Source organism: Rattus rattus, chromosome 7 (genome assembly GCF_011064425.1).
Source record: "Rattus rattus isolate New Zealand chromosome 7, Rrattus_CSIRO_v1, whole genome shotgun sequence".
NCBI lineage: Eukaryota > Metazoa > Chordata > Mammalia > Rodentia > Muridae > Rattus > Rattus rattus.
In genome coordinates, this window is record NC_046160.1 from 98,465,252 (window position 1) to 98,481,362 (window position 16,111).

The window sequence follows — 16,111 nt, forward strand, 5'->3', positions numbered from 1 at the left end:
TCCTAACTAGAGGGAGAAGCAGAGGTGACAGCGGCGGTGACAGCTGCGCTAGCCGCAAGGTGCTGCTAGCTACGCCCCTTCACTGCATTAGCCTCGGATTGGCTTTCAATCGCTAGTCTGTTCCAATGAGGCAAGGGCGCTTTCTGATTGGCTGATTTTCTTCAACAATTTTATTTCCGGTTCTGAAGCGCCGCCCAAGGTTGAAGGCTGTGCCCCGGAAGCACTTTTCAGGACCTATCAGCAAGAAGTCCGGGTCGCGGACGTAGGCTGGAGTCTTTATGGCGGCCCGCATTGGCCCCATGGCAGGTTTGCTCTGTGTTCGCTGGTGGAGTACCGCGCAACTTGCAGCCAGAGGAGGCCCACTAGTTGCCTGTCGGCGATGGGCGAGCTCCTCGACAGACTCCGTGTACGATGTGGTGGTGTCAGGAGGAGGCCTGGTGGGCTCTGCCATGGCTTGTGCCTTGGGTAGGTGCATCTGGACCGTGGGGTAGGGGAACTGTGGAGGTACGATGCTCCCAGTGGGAATCGGGACGCTGTCCAAAGACCTAGCATGCCAGACCTGGTGGTTTGCTCACTGTCCTTCCGGGAGAGTCCTCGGGATTGGCATGAGGTTTCAGTCCTGCGGGATCACTAATGGGCGGGCCTTTGTAATCCGACCCTTGAGGACTGTCCAGGATTGTTTATGAGCACCTTGGGAGGCATCGGTCTTTGTGGCATCTGAGGGTAGATCTGCTAGACGTCGAAATCACCGAGGTCATGTTCCTCTGTCTTCTGAGTGCGGGGATTAAAGCCTGCGCTCCCTCCTGGTCCTAAAGCTGCTTTATTAAGATAACGTTCCTGTAGTTTTAATTTCTCCCACTTAAAGCATGCAGTCCAGTGAGTTTTTAGTATTTTGCAGAGCTATTCAGCCACTACAATACGTTTTAATACATTTTCCTTAGTCTGAAAAACCAAAAAGCAAAAAAGTCTTGGAACTCATTAGATGTCACTCCTAATTTCTGCTCATCCTCTCAGCCCTAGAGACACTCCTACTTTCTGTCTGTAGATTTACCGTTTCTGGATAGTTGTCTGTAGCTGGAGATATTACTCGGTGTTTTAGAGGTTAATCCATGTTGTAACATGTATCAGAACAGCTTTTGCTTTGAGGGCTGAAGCAATCCTCGTGAAGCCGTATGCACACCACATTTAGTTGACTCAATTTGTCAACTGTTGAATATGTGATTGTTTCTCACTATTGGCCTATAGCAAATAATGCTAGTAGGGACGTTTTGTGTGCAAGCTTTGGTGTGGACATCGTGTTGATTACCTCGAGGCTATCCACTAGTGAGATTTTGGGCTTATGTGGTAACTCTGATGTTGTGACGATCTGCCAGACTTCGAGTGCGTGGGCCAGTTTATATTATCATTGACAGTATGAGTGCTCCAGTTTCTCTAGGCCCTGACAGCACTATCTGCTGCCGTTTTGTTTGTCTTCTTAAATGAGTAGGAAGTGGTTTGTGTATATATTTCCCCAATGACCAATGGTGTTGAATAAATGTACCCAATGCTGGCACGACGTAGCACCATTTCCGGCCCCTTTGAAATGTTAACGTTTACATTTTGGTGGCTTGCTCTTGTGTTGGGTTTGGTGTCATTTCTGACCCCTTTGAAACTTTAGCGTTCCTATTTTGGTGACTCGCTCCTGCTAGGTTTTTGTGTGTGTTTCATTTGTACTGTATCCTTTTCTTGCTCTTTCCTGAGCATCACGGGGAGGGAAGGCAGCAGCTCTTTTTACTGACGTTCACAACACAATTCTGTTTTGTTATTGTTTGCTTTTCTGTCTCTCTCATGGAACTCAGGAGTGACCATTGAAATCGTGGTAGTTAAAAGCATGGTGTTTTTTGGGAGATAGGCAGGAGGATCAGAAGTTCAAAGCCATCTTTGGGCTACATGGACTACAAAACCTCCAAAACAAACAAAAATATGTAAATACATTTCCAATAGGTTTTTGTTTGTCTTTGAAATAAGGTGCTGTGTACCCTTGACTGGTCTGGACCTTTAACTGATGCCCTGCCTCTGCCTCCCAAATGCTGGGATCCCAAGCACTCACTGTTACTCCGGAGTCATAAAGACGCTTACTAATTTCCCCCTTAAGTCCCCTGTTTTCCTTAATTCTTCCTAAAACTCACAGCTGATTGTTGTTTTAGGCTTGCATTTCCTTCTAACATTTGAGTTTGGGAATAGTTCCCTGCATAATTCCCTAAGTTCCATTCTTAAATCCAATGTACCATTCTTTGGGTTTTATTTTGAGTCTCCTCCTCCTCCTCCTCTAGCCTCTGGGTAGCCAGGACTCTCACGTGATTTCTAGGCCTTTTTTTTGGAGCTGAGGACCCGAACCCGGGCCTTGCACTTGCTGGCAAGCACTCTACCACTGAGCTAAACTCCCCCCCCTTTTTTTAATTAAAAAATTACATTAAATAGCTGTTAGAAAAAATACATCACCTGTGTATTTTATAATGTGTTTAATCTAATTCTTTTTCCTTTTAGTTTTCCTGTGTGTCTTGCAACAGACAGACAGTGCCTACTCTGTGGGTTTGCACCTGGAAATAATACTGTAAGGGGAGAATGTGGGGAATGTGTGACCTAGCAAAGGACACAGACAACCAGCAGAAGGAAGTGTGAAAGGAAAGCTCCCTTGTAGAAGATCAAGCAGCTGACCCGTGCTGGGCCAAAGTGTCTGCAGTGGAGAATACACCGAGGAAGCAAGGCTAGGATTACACAGAGCGAGGGCAGAGTACTGGGGAGACTAGAAGACTGTGTTTTTGGGCAAGCATGTCTGGGTCTCTCCTTCCTGTGGAACTGCTGCTTAGCAAGAGGGATCAGCCCTGCCAGGTTGAATGCTACTCACTGCCTGCTCCATTGCAGCCACTTGGGTTTTTACCACTCCTGAGCTGGTCATAATGGTGCCTCTTCACCACCAGTGCGCAGGGACAATGCCTACAGGAGCATGTGGAATTTATGGGTGACACCAATTGCTCTATCCTCTGAAATGCAAAGGCCCATTGAAGAGTGCTGTCTTAAAATACTCCATGTTACATTTCTGTCCAGCTCTCGCCTCCCCCCCCCCACTTTCTCCGTGTGCCAGTGACTATGGGGTTACAGCCTGGAAATGAAACCCAAGGCCGTGCATGTGTGAGGCCCATGCCACACCATTTAGATGTACCCGTGAGGCTTGCGTTACACCATTGAGCTGTGTGCATCCCAGACAACGAAGCGTCAGTTTTAGTGAGTTCACTCTAAGGCTAAGAATTGGATGGACAGAGTTTTGGTTTCCAGGCTTCCTTCCTAGTGAAGTCTACGTGTTGGCAATAAATTATTATTTGCATCTTTGTGTGTGGTGTAGTGCATTCTGTCTGGGGAAGCCTTACTTGTGCAGGGTGGCCGTCTCAGGTGAAATGGCAGGACGGTCTTGGTGCTCAGGACAGTGCGTAGCTCCTTCCTAGGGAACTGGAATGACTATTTCCACAGTACCGAGGATTGAACTAGGACCTCGCACAGCACCACGGAGCTATGTCCCCAGGCTAGAATTTCATTCCCAAGGCTAAGGGACCAGTTGGTTTTCTTTTTCACTTTCTGTTGGTGTCTTGTCTTTTGTTTGCTTTTGAGACACGTTCTCATTCTGTTGCCTTGGCTGACTGAATTCATGGTTATCCTCCTGCCTTAGCTTCCAGGAGTGAGACCCTGGAGCTGGTTTATATTTGTTTCTCATTGAAGACTTAAAACATGAAAATTACACATATTAATGCTGTACCTTGTAATATTTTGATCCATGCATATGTTGCATAATTTTAAATCTGCCTAAACATTTATTCTCTTAAATTTATTATTTATGAAGACTTTAAAGTAGCTTTTAAATGTATAGCCCATCATTTTTAGATGTAGTCACCCTACTGTGTAGTACGTCCTTGCCTTCTGTAAGATTATTTAAAATGTTAATTTTTTTCTTCTTTAGGACATGATATTCACTTTCATGACAAGAAAATCCTATTACTGGAAGCGGGTCCGAAGAAAAGGCTGGAGAAACTGTCAGAAACTTACAGCAACAGAGTCAGCTCCATATCCCCTGGCTCCGCAACCCTTCTCAGCAGTGAGTAGTGAGCCTGTCTCCGGGGTCCTTTCCTCAGCTCTCCAGTGCGTTCAGTAGGGCGGTCACGGGACCGGGACAGTGTGAGAGAAACCACGGTGAGGAGGGAGCAGGTGGGCGTGGTCACAGTGGAAGATGTGTCAGGTCTCGGGAGGACATTCCTGGGACACGGGCATCCATCATGTGACCCTCACGTAAATAGTAGGCCATTACTGTTTGGTCTCCTGCATCTCTGGCCTAATGGTGAACCTTGTTCCGAGTCAGTCCTCACCCAGGCTGGGGAGTCTACATTTTAATGCCCTTCTGTTGTTGGTGAGGAGGCCATACATGAGTTGACTTTATGTTTGTGCTAGGTGGTCCACCCCAGGCCATCCTGTCTGAAACCATTCTAAGATCGAGCTCTTCTGTGACTTTATGCAGCTTTAAATGTCCTACTGCTGGGACTGTATGAGGCATCACCACTAAAGTTTTACATGGTGCTGGGGTGAAACCAGCTGTTAGGTTCAGAGTGCTGCTACCTCGCAGTTTGTGCAGCTTCGTCCTTATGGAACTGCTACCTGATGTTATATTGTGTGTGTGTTCATGCTGTCTGTCCCTCCACTAGAATATTAGCTGCACAAGGGCGTTTGGTCTGCTCTGGACCTAAAATTACAACTGGCCCTCGGTAGATACTTCTTCAAAGTAATTATTTCTTCAAAGAATAAATTTTACTCAGTGCCATGAAGACTTGAAAAAAACAGTCTTTAGAATGTTTTTAACTAATGAGCTAGTAAGACAAAAGAATGATATCAGTTTAGTTTTCCCTTTTGAGCCCTTGCTACTTTACTGTGATCTGTCCCGTTGGGTCTTTTTGTGCTTTATAATCTGGGCCTGAGAGAGGAGGGCGTTGTCCCTAACACACACAGTTTTTGGAGAACACTGAGAGCCTCCTCCTACTTAACAGGATGGAGAGGCCAGAGGGGGGCCCGGCCCAGGTCACGTGAGGTCACTGTGTGGGGGCCTGACCCAGGTCACGTGCGGTCACTGTGTTTCTTTCGTAGGTTTTGGTGCATGGGACCACATCTGCAATATGCGTTGCAAAGCCTTCCGGCGGATGCAGGTGCCTCCTTGCCCTTTACTGTGTCGGGGTGGCTTGTCTGTCTCATGTTACCTTGTCTGCTTGCTCTAGGCTTTCTGTGAACCAAATTTAAATTAGTGTGGGGGCATTCTTGAGAATCTGCTTACTTTTTAGTTAATTAATTTGGTCGTTTTGAGATAAGGGATGTGGGTGAGACTTGCTGACCACCTGTATCCACTTCCCAGGAGTTGGGGTCACAGATGTGCCTACATTCCTGACCGAGAGTCTCACTTTCTATGCTGCCAAGAGGCTGACAGTGTGTGCTCTGCTGCTCCTCGCCCTGGAAATCGTATTCATCTTCGGGTTGGACCTGTGTTTCCTGTTCTTTGGTGTGGATGCACTTTCCTTTGTGTTTGCAGGTTTGGGACTCCTGCTCAGAGGCTTTGATAATGTTCGACAAGGATAACTTGGATGACATGGGCTATATAGTGGAAAATGACGTCATCATGCACGCCATCACCAAGCAGCTGGAGGCGGTGGCAGGTGAGCTCCATCTCCACTTCCTCTCTGGGAAGCGACTGCCAGAGGGAAAGACCCTTCCTCAGATACTGTAGCCAGGCATGGTGGCACACTTTAATGCCAGCACACAGGAGGCAGAGGCTGGTAAGTAAGAGCTGGGGAAAGAGCTGAGGCTGGAGTGATTGCCTAGCTTTCTCAAGACCCGCATCAGTCCTGAGTACCGGAAAACTCAGAACAGTAACCATCTATCCACACAAAAGCTGTACACAAAATATTCACAACACTATTTACCAACTTCCAGAAAGTTGGTAAATTCTATTAACTGATGAATAAAGAAATACAATTTGACATATCTATACAATGAAATGTTATTTGGCAATAAAAGGGATTGTGTTACTAGTCCATTGTGACTGAATCTCAGAAAGGTGCTGCTAAGTGAGAAGAATCCAGCACATTGACACAATGGTTTCATCACCCGTCTGAACTGTTGAGAACAGACCACCGCAGGAAGGTAAAAGCAGTTGCCATGGGCGGTGGAGCACACCTTTAGTCCTGGCACTCGGGAGGCAGGGGCAGGGGCAGGTGGAGCTCTGAGTTCGAGGCTAGCCTGGTCTACAGATCGAGTTCCAGAGCAGCCAGGGCTACACAGAGGAAACCCTATCTTGAAAAAAAAATTAGGAGTTTTGTAATAGTGGTACATCAGTTGTCTAGTGTGTAACCTTGGGCTCCATCACTCTGTGTGTGTGTGTGTGTGTGTGTAGAGTGACTGACTGCGTAGGATTGAAGCTAGGATTTACAGTTATGTTAGGCAAGTGACTTTCCATTGACCTGCCTACATCCTTATCCCTCTTCAAGCTATTTAAATCTGTAATTTGTTCTTGTCATCTGCAGCCATTGTTCCCTGAGATTACACACCCACATTTGTTATGCTCATCTAATGACATCTTAGCACCTAGTAAGATAATATGATGTCGGGGTGGTGGTGGCACATGCCTTTAAGTAATCCTAGCACTCTGGAGGCAGAGGCAGATCTCTTGACTCAGCCTGGTATAGAGTGAGTTTCAGGACAGACAAGACTACACAGAAACCTTTTTTCAAAAAGCAAACAGAAAACAAACCAAAGAAACAACTCTGGAAGGCTAGAGTATATTTCAGCCTGTGGTGTCCCCTCCTGCTAGCTCAGATGCAGAATGAAACTGGGAAGAGAACCAGGCTAGAATTCCGTCCCCCAGCACCCAATGTGTATATTAAGGAAATTGTTGAGATAGGGTTTCTCTGTGTAGCCTTGGCTGGTCTAGAACTCCCTAAGTAGACCAGGTTGGCTCAAACTCAGAGATGTACCTTCATCTGCTAGGATTAAAGGCATGGTCCACTGTGCTGGGCTGGGCTTTCTCTTTCTAACTTTCTAACATCAGGCTGTTCCCCGGCTTCTGTTCTTTACCGGCAGTTCCTGGGCCAGAGCACTAACTGTTTGAGTTCCTTTTAGATCTTTTCTTGCTTATCAGTAAATGAGAGGACAGGACTGGCCAGAGACCTTGCTTTTAGATCACTTACAGTTTGCCCTCTCTTTGACCCACCTTTCTGACGTTTGCTTCTCTTTCTCTTCTCTTGCAGATCGAGTGAAGGTTCTCTACGAGAGCAAAGCTGTTGGCTATGCCTGGCCTGGTCCATTTTCCTTGGCAGACTCCAGCCCTTGGGTCCATATTACCCTAGGTGATGGCAGCACCCTCCAGACCAAGCTGTTGGTAGTTGAAGTTCTTCCTTTGACAGGGGTCTTGCATGCGCACACCTTACACTCTAGAGTCTCTGGTTCCAAATGGAGCCATGGGTCGATGTTAGGTTATTATTTCTAGAAGGAGTCCTTATTGAAGGCAGCTAGAGCTAAGATGGTCTTACCCCTCCTGTACTGCAAGCAACCTCATGGGCCAGCTTAGCATAGGATTGCCAGACTCCCAGGACAGGACGGAACAAGAGTGTTGGAGTCAGGCTGTTCTTTCCCTCGTCACAGAAGTCACAGTGCATTTAACTCCTCGGAGCTCTTGTTCCTGACCCCAGTGCAGGTTCTGTGCCCAACTTCTCTCTCTAGTTCATGTGTCCAGAGACTCTGCCTGAATATGGCTGTTGCCAGCACCTTTTGGTTCAGAAAGCCACTTTGGTGCTGTTAGCTCAGGCTGTCATCCCATTGTTAGGGCTTCCCTCTAGGGGCTGTCAGTGGGACAGGCCTGATAGTTTCCCACCATAGTCAGGGCTTAAAGCTAGGACTAGATAGAAGGACCGAGAAACTTCGGGAGCAGTGTGATGCATAAAGTGGTTTGAAACTTAGCAGCTCTTGTCTCCGTGCAGATTGGTGCTGATGGGCACAACTCAGGAGTGAGGCAAGCTGCTGGGATCCAGAATGTTGGCTGGAACTACGACCAGTCTGCTGTGGTAGCCACTCTCCACTTATCAGAGGTAATCTCTCTAGCGGCCCATTGGGGACCTTGTCCTGAGCACTCAGCACCCACCCCTTACAAGAATTCTCTTTTATTCTAGGCCACAGAAAACAATGTAGCCTGGCAGAGATTTCTTCCCTCTGGGCCTATTGCTCTGCTCCCGGTAAGAGATCCTCTGGCCAGTTAGCTCAAAGGTGGCCTGCCTGCCTTAGTCTTAAGAACTTTCCTTTCTGTTAGCCTGGTTTACTGGGCTCTGCTCCCAGAATGCATTGCTTCCTTTGCTCAGTCTCCATTGCTTGAAAACGCCCAGGTTCGGAAGAGCGGTTTGTGTTGCTCTGTCCCCACTGGCCTGACGCTCACTCGTGCTGCTGTGTGCTGTGGTTGCAGGCATGCGTCACACCAGGCTGATGCGCTTCTTTTGATACAGCTCTCAGATACCCTGAGTTCCTTGGTGTGGTCCACGTCACATGCCCATGCAGCCGAGCTGGTCAGCATGCATGAGGAAGAGTTCGTGGATGCCATCAACTCGGCCTTTGTAAGTGTCCCTTGTCCAGCTGTGATGAGGTGTGATGAGGAAGAGGTACCATGCAGCTTCCTCTTAGCAAATGCAGAGTCCTGGGTGTGGACTTGGAGGGCACAGAGGAAAATAAAATGCATAACAATGGAAGCTGTGGGCCACTGCGCTGATAGGAAGGCCTCCCAAGGTACTTGGGTCATTTAGTGGACATTTCTCAGTGGTGTAGGGCCTTCTGGGTAACAGGCTCTGGAGAGCCTCTGCCTTTGGGAACCCCCAGCTTCCAAGTGAGAGAGAAAGGCAATCTAAGTTCCATAACAGATGCATGCATAGGATGATGCGGAACAGAGAGGCGGGTTCATGGGTGTTCTGTGCCTCACCTAAGCTTAAGAGCCCGAAGGAGAGCACAGGGTGAGCGAGTGGCGCTCTAGTTCCTTTGTGACCATTGCTAAGAACTAGCGAGTGGTAACGTTGAGTTTTAGTCAGAGGCCAACCCAGGAATACTTGGGCATGATCCTAAATAAAACCTGCCAGGAGGGCTCATCGCTCATTAGGCTTGTTACATAGCAGTACCTTAGCTTCAGGTATGAAAACGGTTCAGTTTTTTGGTGAGTGTTTGTTTCCTGGTCACTAATTGTATTCCACCACTGGGGGCTGATGGCGTGCAGTGGAGTGATGTTCACCACACAGACTTCGTCGACTCAGCTAGTGCCATGGTGCACCATGCTGTCGCCCTTCTGAAGCCCACTAAGGTCTCTGCCCGCCAGCTGCCCCCAAGCATAGCCAAGGTGGATGCCAAGAGCAGAGCCCTCTTTCCTCTGGGGCTGGGACATGCTGTGGAGTACGTCCGGCCTCGGGTGGCCCTCATCGGGTAAGACTGTCATGGAGTAGGCCACTGCTTTCTCTGTTTGCTGGAGGCCACACCTGAGTGTTGCTTTATTCTTAGTGATGCAGCCCACAGAGTCCATCCACTTGCAGGACAAGGTGTCAACATGGGCTTCGGGGATATTTCCAGCTTGATTCATTATCTCAGTACAGCAGCCTTCAATGGCAAGGACTTAGGTAAGGATCCAGGTCCCCTGACCTCAGGTAGAGGTGCAGCAGAGTCTGCTGGAAGCTAGAGGAAATCTTTATTACTGGGTAAGGGTTTGTCTTTGCTTTTGCTTTTTAACCCCAGGCTCCATGAGCCACCTCACAGGCTATGAAACAGACCGACAGCGTCATAATACTGCTCTTCTGGCTGCTACTGACCTGCTGAAAAGGCTCTACTCTACCAGTGCCACTCCGCTAGTGTTGCTCAGGACCTGGGGCCTGCAGGCCACTAATGCAGTGTCTCCTCTCAAAGTAAGTGGCCGAAGACTACAAAAATTCTAAATTTCTTGAGATTAAAAGCATGTGCCACTATCTGCAGAGCCACACCTTCCCAGATGACTGAATAAGGGACTCTGCGGGGTTTACTGGTGTCCATATCTAAGCAATAATTGGGAAGTTAGGCAGGACCTAAGAATAAAGGGCTGATGGCTGGAAAGATGACTCGGTGGGTAAGAGCACTGGATGTTCTTCCAGAGGAACCTGGTTCAATCCCCACGTGGTGGCTCAGCCATCTGTAACTCCAGTCCTAGGGGATCCGACACCTTCTGGCCTGAGTATACTGGGCATGCGTGTGGTGTGCAGATATGCATGTAACATGTAGGCACAGCAGATATAAATAAAGGACGAAATCAGAACAGGACTGGAGGTGGCTCGGCAGAGCTCAGTCCCCAGCACCCATGCCACATGCTTACTGCAGGCTCCTGTGTTCATGTGTGCGCACGCCATGGCAAACATGCGGAGGTCAGAAGACAATCCCCGAGAGTTAATCTCCTTCCACAGGGGATTAGTGATGACCCCAGGCTGTCAGGCTCCTGTGACAAGTGCTTTTACCTGCCAAGCCATCATGCCGGCCCTGTTCTACAGCTGAAATAAGCAGGGCTGCTGGAAGGTTCTCTGTGGGACTTCTGCCCTGTTCCTCCCTTAGTCACCCCGGGTATTTCTTTATGACGTCACCTGTCCTCTCTCCTGCGGCAACCAAGCATTATCCACTTCTTTCCTTTTTCTCTAGGAACAGATTATGGCCTTTGCGAGTAGATGAGGGCCCCTCTTCTGGGGACCATGGTGATGACAAAGAACACCTAGCCCTGGGACATCACAGCCTTCCCAGTATGGACTAATAAACTTACACTGGAACTTGTGTCTCTTCCTCTTCTGATTAATGCGTCTGTGGAGCCAAAACAGTGACAGCTAAGGAAGAAGCCAAAGGAAAACTATTCAATCAAAGGAGGTTTTTATTACTACACAGAGGTCACCGAGATGCTCTCCCTCATTTCACTCGGTAACAATCCATTCTAAATAAAGTACTTTAATGCTGGTCATACATTTATATAATTATCTTGACAGAGTAAGAATTAGAAATACCCAATACATTTTTGTTAGACTGTTGTTTTAAAATTAACACTGGCTTTGACAAAAGCAGTTGGGGTTTAAGGGGGACACGAAGGTAAATAGCAGCCGGCTCGTATTAATACTGCTATTTCCCTCCCTTATCACACTCCGCAGTTCAATTTATTTATGCTCCTCTCTGGGATACCACGCTCTGTCCAGTAATAAAGCAGTAACCTGATTGCACACACAGTTGGGGAGGCCTCAGGAGCCAGTCAGGAGCTGGGCAGCGGCACAAGCCCTCCATGTGTGGTGGCGAGCAGCTAGCATGGAGTGGCTCAGTGCTTGGGGTTTTGAAGTGTGTACTTCAAAGAGAGGCCCCCAGAAGAAACTTGAGCTGTGTCAGATAAGAACCCTACAGAATATCATGCCCAGCAGTTTTATTTTGAAGATAAGCTAAACTGTTTTAGAATAGCTTTGAAGGAATCAGACAGATGTTGCTCACAGAACAGCTTTCTAAGCAACAAAGTAATGATGTCAGTAAACCCAGAAAACGTCCCCAGAATAAAAAATGGCAGGTGCTGGAAAAACGATGGCCAGAGACTCTCAGGACAAGGTGACTTTTTTCAAAAAGGGAGCCTTCATATGAATGCTGACTTCAGTGTATTAAAAAAAAAAAAAGCTTAAATGATGAGAAATTTAAGGCACACTTTGCAAGGACTTCTGTGATTCAGATGTTCTTCATGTAATAGTGATAACACACAGCACCCACCATGTACCAGAGCACATCCCAAGGATTTAAAATATATTAATGTTTTCACAGAGATGGAACTTCAGAACATAGAAGCCCCTTAGTAAGAAAGGCCCACATCACCGGGTGGTGGTGGTGCTGCACACCTCTCATCCTAATACTAGAGAAGCAGAGGCAGTGAGTCTGAGGCCAGCCTGATCTACAGAGTGAATTCTAGGACAGCCATAGCTACATAGAAGGCCTTCCTCCAAAAAACAAAAACAAACAAAAACTGAAGATTAACAGGATATCTGAAGACAAGTTTCTGAGGTAAAAGTCCATGTATTTAAGAGTTTTGGCAGTATCCAAGGTAACCATAGGTGTCTGTGGAATACGCACTCCATAGCTAGGGCCCTTGTGTCCCCCAAGGTGTCAGAGACCAGCTGTGTGGAGAACTGGAGTTGTCTGCTTTGCTTTAGTGTGGGGACTGAGTCTAGGGCCTGACATGCCACTGAGTGCTGTCTTCTAACTTCTCCTTTAAGTGTTGAGGGTTGCACTGAGGTGCCCAGAGCAGTCTCAGACTGGTTACGGAGCAAGCCTATAACTTGTAATCCTCTCGCCTCAGCTCCAAGGGAGCTAGGACTTCAGGCCTGTGCATAAGGCCTGTTGTAAAGGCATCTTTAGTGAGCATAGCTTACTCTTAGGGAAACAGCTTGGTTTCTCTCAACTATGATAGCATTTAGTGGACTATTACTGGTCTAATACCTTTTTCTTTCTTTACATTATTGACTCAGTGTAATGGCTTAAAAAACAAGGTTCCCCAGGGACTGCCAGGGGCCCAGGCATAGTCACATCCTTTGTGAAGAGCGGAAGGAAAAGGAGGTGACCGAAAATTAAGTTAGGGGAGATGAAAACTTCCTGGGAAGAAAGGAGGAAGGGTAAAGTGCTGTGTTAGGAGCCAAGCGACAGGAGACCCTGAGGCCAGTGATGTTATCCCAAAAACAACATGGTGACAGAAGTTTAAAATCTTTAAGCCACGACTTTGAAGGACTAGTGCAGCAGAGCGAGCACCTATGCTGAGCATGACAGCCTGTGCTACCCCAGCACAGAAAGTGTCCTGAGAGAAAACATGGTTCTCTGATGTTGCTCACCGTTCCAACCTATACCAACATGGACCAAAACAGGCAATCAAATCAAATTTGGGTATCACTGGAAAGGGGATCTGAAATCCTGAGCTAGACAATAAATTCAGAAAATAGCTAGATTCAGCAAGGGCCTTGCAGGAACACACTACTTTAAAAGCGTAGGCTAGCACATTGTGCTTAACATTCAAGAAGTCCTGGGTTCAATCCCCAGCACTTCACACCTCAGCCCCCAACTGAGAGCAGTGGGAATCTTTAGATACACAGCACGCGCTAACCTCTAACCACAGAGAAAACCAGGGGTCAGTTGTACTTCACAGAAACACAAAGGTGAGAAGTTAGGGTTGGGTTTGATTCTACAAACACTGCTTGGGAGGCAGAGCTGGCACTGGATAGGGGCATCCCTGGGGCTGAATGTTCCAAGTCCAGAGTGGCAACAGCCATCCCTTGGAACCAGACGGTCTCCTTGCTTATAGCTCTAGTCTGGGCAGTTAGGAGCCACTCTCCATTCTGCTAGGATTGAAAATGACATGAGCATAATAGCTCATACCTGTAAGCCCAAGGTTCAGGAGCTGAGGCAGGAGAATTGATAATTCAAGGCAACCTGGGCTACACACTGAGTTCCAGGCCAGCCTGAACAACATAACGAGGCCCTTATCTAAAAATAAAACAACTCTAAGCTCTAACTTGGTTGATCTGTTGTGCTACAGGGTCACACAAATTCTGATATAGTATCTTTTCCCCTCTCTCTTTGAATTATAGATGGAAAGCAAAACCAGGTATTTTTCCCCAGGCTTTTGGGGTAGGGAATATAATAAGGGTAGGAGGAAGGAAAAAATTACCAGTATTGATGTGTTCTGGGATTTGGGTAAATCAGCTTAATTTCCCTTATAAGCAAAAATAAAACCACTCAAAGCAAGGAGGCATTCAAGGGTTGAATGAGATTGCTCTTTGGTTCCCAGGGACCTGTCTCTGAACTCGCTTCTAACGTGGAGTTCCAAACCTTTTTTTTTTTCTTTGCAGGACTCTGTAACTTAACAAAGAATCTCAAAAGATTTACACTCTGGTACCAGCTATATGCCCACCAAGTGGTTAGGGAGTCATCCACATTAGATGTGCAAAATTAGCTAAGCCCAAATCGCTAGGCTCAAGGGCAGGGCTCATCTACAAACCCCTCCCTCCTAATAAAGCCAGTTAACGGGTTTCGGTCCAGGCTTTTCCCAGAGAAGGTCAGAAAATGTCTGAGTCCACTCCTTCCTGTAAAAACAAGTGTTCAGAAACGCAGGTTTCAAAGGACGTGCTTCGCCTCAGCTGGTGATACCCAGGGACTGGAGCAGGTGAAAGGTGGCTCCCAAGGCCCAACCAGTCTCTATGTTGTTCACTTTCTTTGTGAGCTGTTGAAGAAGAAGAGAAAAAAAGTCTTCACACTCTCATGCAGTTTTCAACTTATGCAAATATGGCCTTTGGACGGCTGCTACCTTTAGGAAGATCTGTCATGTGGCCAAGCCCTGACTGTGCCCACATCAGCATGCTCAGGAAGTGGTGCTATCCAGGCCTTTACACAGAGCTTTCTGTCAGCTTGAGAGCCTCTGGATGCTCCTTAAACGCAACAAGAAGTACAGCACCTCTTGCTTTGTCTTCTGAATCACCAGTTTCTGATAAGGCACATCATAACTTAATGCTCATGGATGTGGTAGGAACGGAATGGGTAAGAGCTGGGGGTGTATTTAGGGTAGGGAAGCACACGCTCAGCTTTCTGATTCTGTGTAAACACCCCTCCCTTGAGCACTAACAACCAACCGGGGCATTCTGCACCCGTCGTCTGGATAGTTCAGGACCTTTATTGACAGAACTTCAGAGCTGACCCCTCAATTACAGAAAAGGAGGTTAGGTGTCCATGAAGTGGTCTTCTTTGGACTCCTTCCTACCCCTCCCAATAGATTTCAGTACATGCAGGCTCTGTTTCCTCTGTGGTAAGCTATTTATTGTAAAATCAATCTTTTAAAAAGATCTTCGGTCTTACTATTTTTAAAAATTTTGTGTGGATGTAAGTGTCTGCCTGTGAAATGTGTCCATTGAGTGAGCTGCCTGTGCAGGCCAGCGGTATGGATCCCTTGGGCTGGGCTTATAGGTAGTTATAGTGCAAGCCACTGACACAGCGCTAGGAACTGAACACAGTCCTCGAAGAGTGGCCAGTGCTCTTAACTGTGGCGCCATCTCTCCCGCCCCCTAAAACATATAACTAAAGATAGAGAATTTATATGTTTATGTGTGTCAATGTTCTGATCACAGGCATGTAAGTGCACCATGCATGTGCCTAGTGCCCACAGTGATCAGAAGGAATCACATGTCCTGTGACTGGAGTTACAGGTAACTGTGAGCCACCATGTGGATGCTGGGAACCAAACGGGCCCTCTGCAAAAGCAGCAACTGCTCCTAACCACTAAGCCACCTCTCTAGCCCCAACAGAGTTGGTGGACTGGGTGATCAGCATATTGTTGGTTTTGTAAATTGCAGAATGGTAATAATGATGCTTAGTTCACCTATGTATAGGAAAAAAAAGTTTTTTAACTGGACAAAAGGGGGAAATGTTGTGGTTTGCCTTGGGGTTTTCTGAATTTGTTAAATAAAGGCAAGAGCGTGAGATTTGGGCAGAGGTAGGAGTTGGGAGTGAGAGGGGGATTAGATTCAGAGGTTAGGTTGACAGTTGACAGTTGGAGACAGTTGAGCGAGTGGAACCTGAGGAGGGGGGGGAGAGGAGTGACAGGTGAGGGAGGAGGGGTTAGAGAAGGAAGCCAGGAGGAAGAAGAGGGAGTTGAGAGACGATGGGGAACTGAGAGGAGTTAGAGGTACCAGGGGGAGAAGAAGCTGAGACTTGGTAAATAAAAGGTGCAGGGATGAGTAATTTGGGAACTGGGATTAGGACAGTGTAATGTGGATCTGCCAAATCTAGACGCTGGATTGCTTTAATGCTAAATGAGTGTGTTTTTTTTTTTAAGAAAGAGTCTCAATTTAAGTAAGTGTGGCTGGGCTGAGTTTATGCCAAGATATCCAGCAGATATCTGGGGCACTGAGGTGGGGAACCCTAGCAGGGGAAAAACACCAGTTGTATGCTCTTTTGTGTAAGAGTCTCAGTATAAGAAAGTGTGTGTCTGGGTTGTGTTTCTGCCAAGATA

The 16,111-nt window shown here is 47.2% G+C and overlaps 2 protein-coding genes across 3 annotated transcripts in view; one reads left to right on the plus strand and one right to left on the minus strand.

Moving 5' to 3' along the window:
* Nucleotides 1–213: 213 nt before the first annotated feature.
* On the plus strand, nucleotides 214–11,058 carry Coq6 (coenzyme Q6, monooxygenase). Of its 2 annotated transcripts, none has more exons than XR_004388510.1 (12): nucleotides 214–465; nucleotides 3,992–4,126; nucleotides 5,164–5,222; nucleotides 5,600–5,723; nucleotides 7,314–7,444; nucleotides 8,043–8,150; nucleotides 8,232–8,294; nucleotides 8,559–8,666; nucleotides 9,314–9,516; nucleotides 9,600–9,707; nucleotides 9,823–9,989; nucleotides 10,747–10,875. XR_004388510.1 is itself a non-coding variant. In XM_032908119.1 (12 exons), the coding sequence occupies exons 1-12, from the start codon at nucleotides 279–281 to the stop codon at nucleotides 10,774–10,776; spliced, it is 1,431 nt and encodes a 476-aa protein (XP_032764010.1). In that variant the 5' UTR covers nucleotides 216–278; the 3' UTR covers nucleotides 10,777–11,058. The 2 variants fall into 2 exon arrangements, 1 of the variants encoding a protein (XP_032764010.1); XM_032908119.1 differs by having other exon boundaries at nucleotides 216–465; nucleotides 9,592–9,707; nucleotides 10,747–11,058.
* Nucleotides 10,948–16,111, minus strand: part of Entpd5 (ectonucleoside triphosphate diphosphohydrolase 5 (inactive)) — a 32,276-nt gene continuing 27,112 nt past the window's right edge. The window contains exon 15 of the mRNA XM_032908121.1: nucleotides 10,948–14,329. Within this exon, the coding sequence (XP_032764012.1) occupies nucleotides 14,243–14,329 (87 nt within the window). The 3' untranslated portion in view covers nucleotides 10,948–14,242. The remainder of the gene's footprint in view (nucleotides 14,330–16,111) is intronic.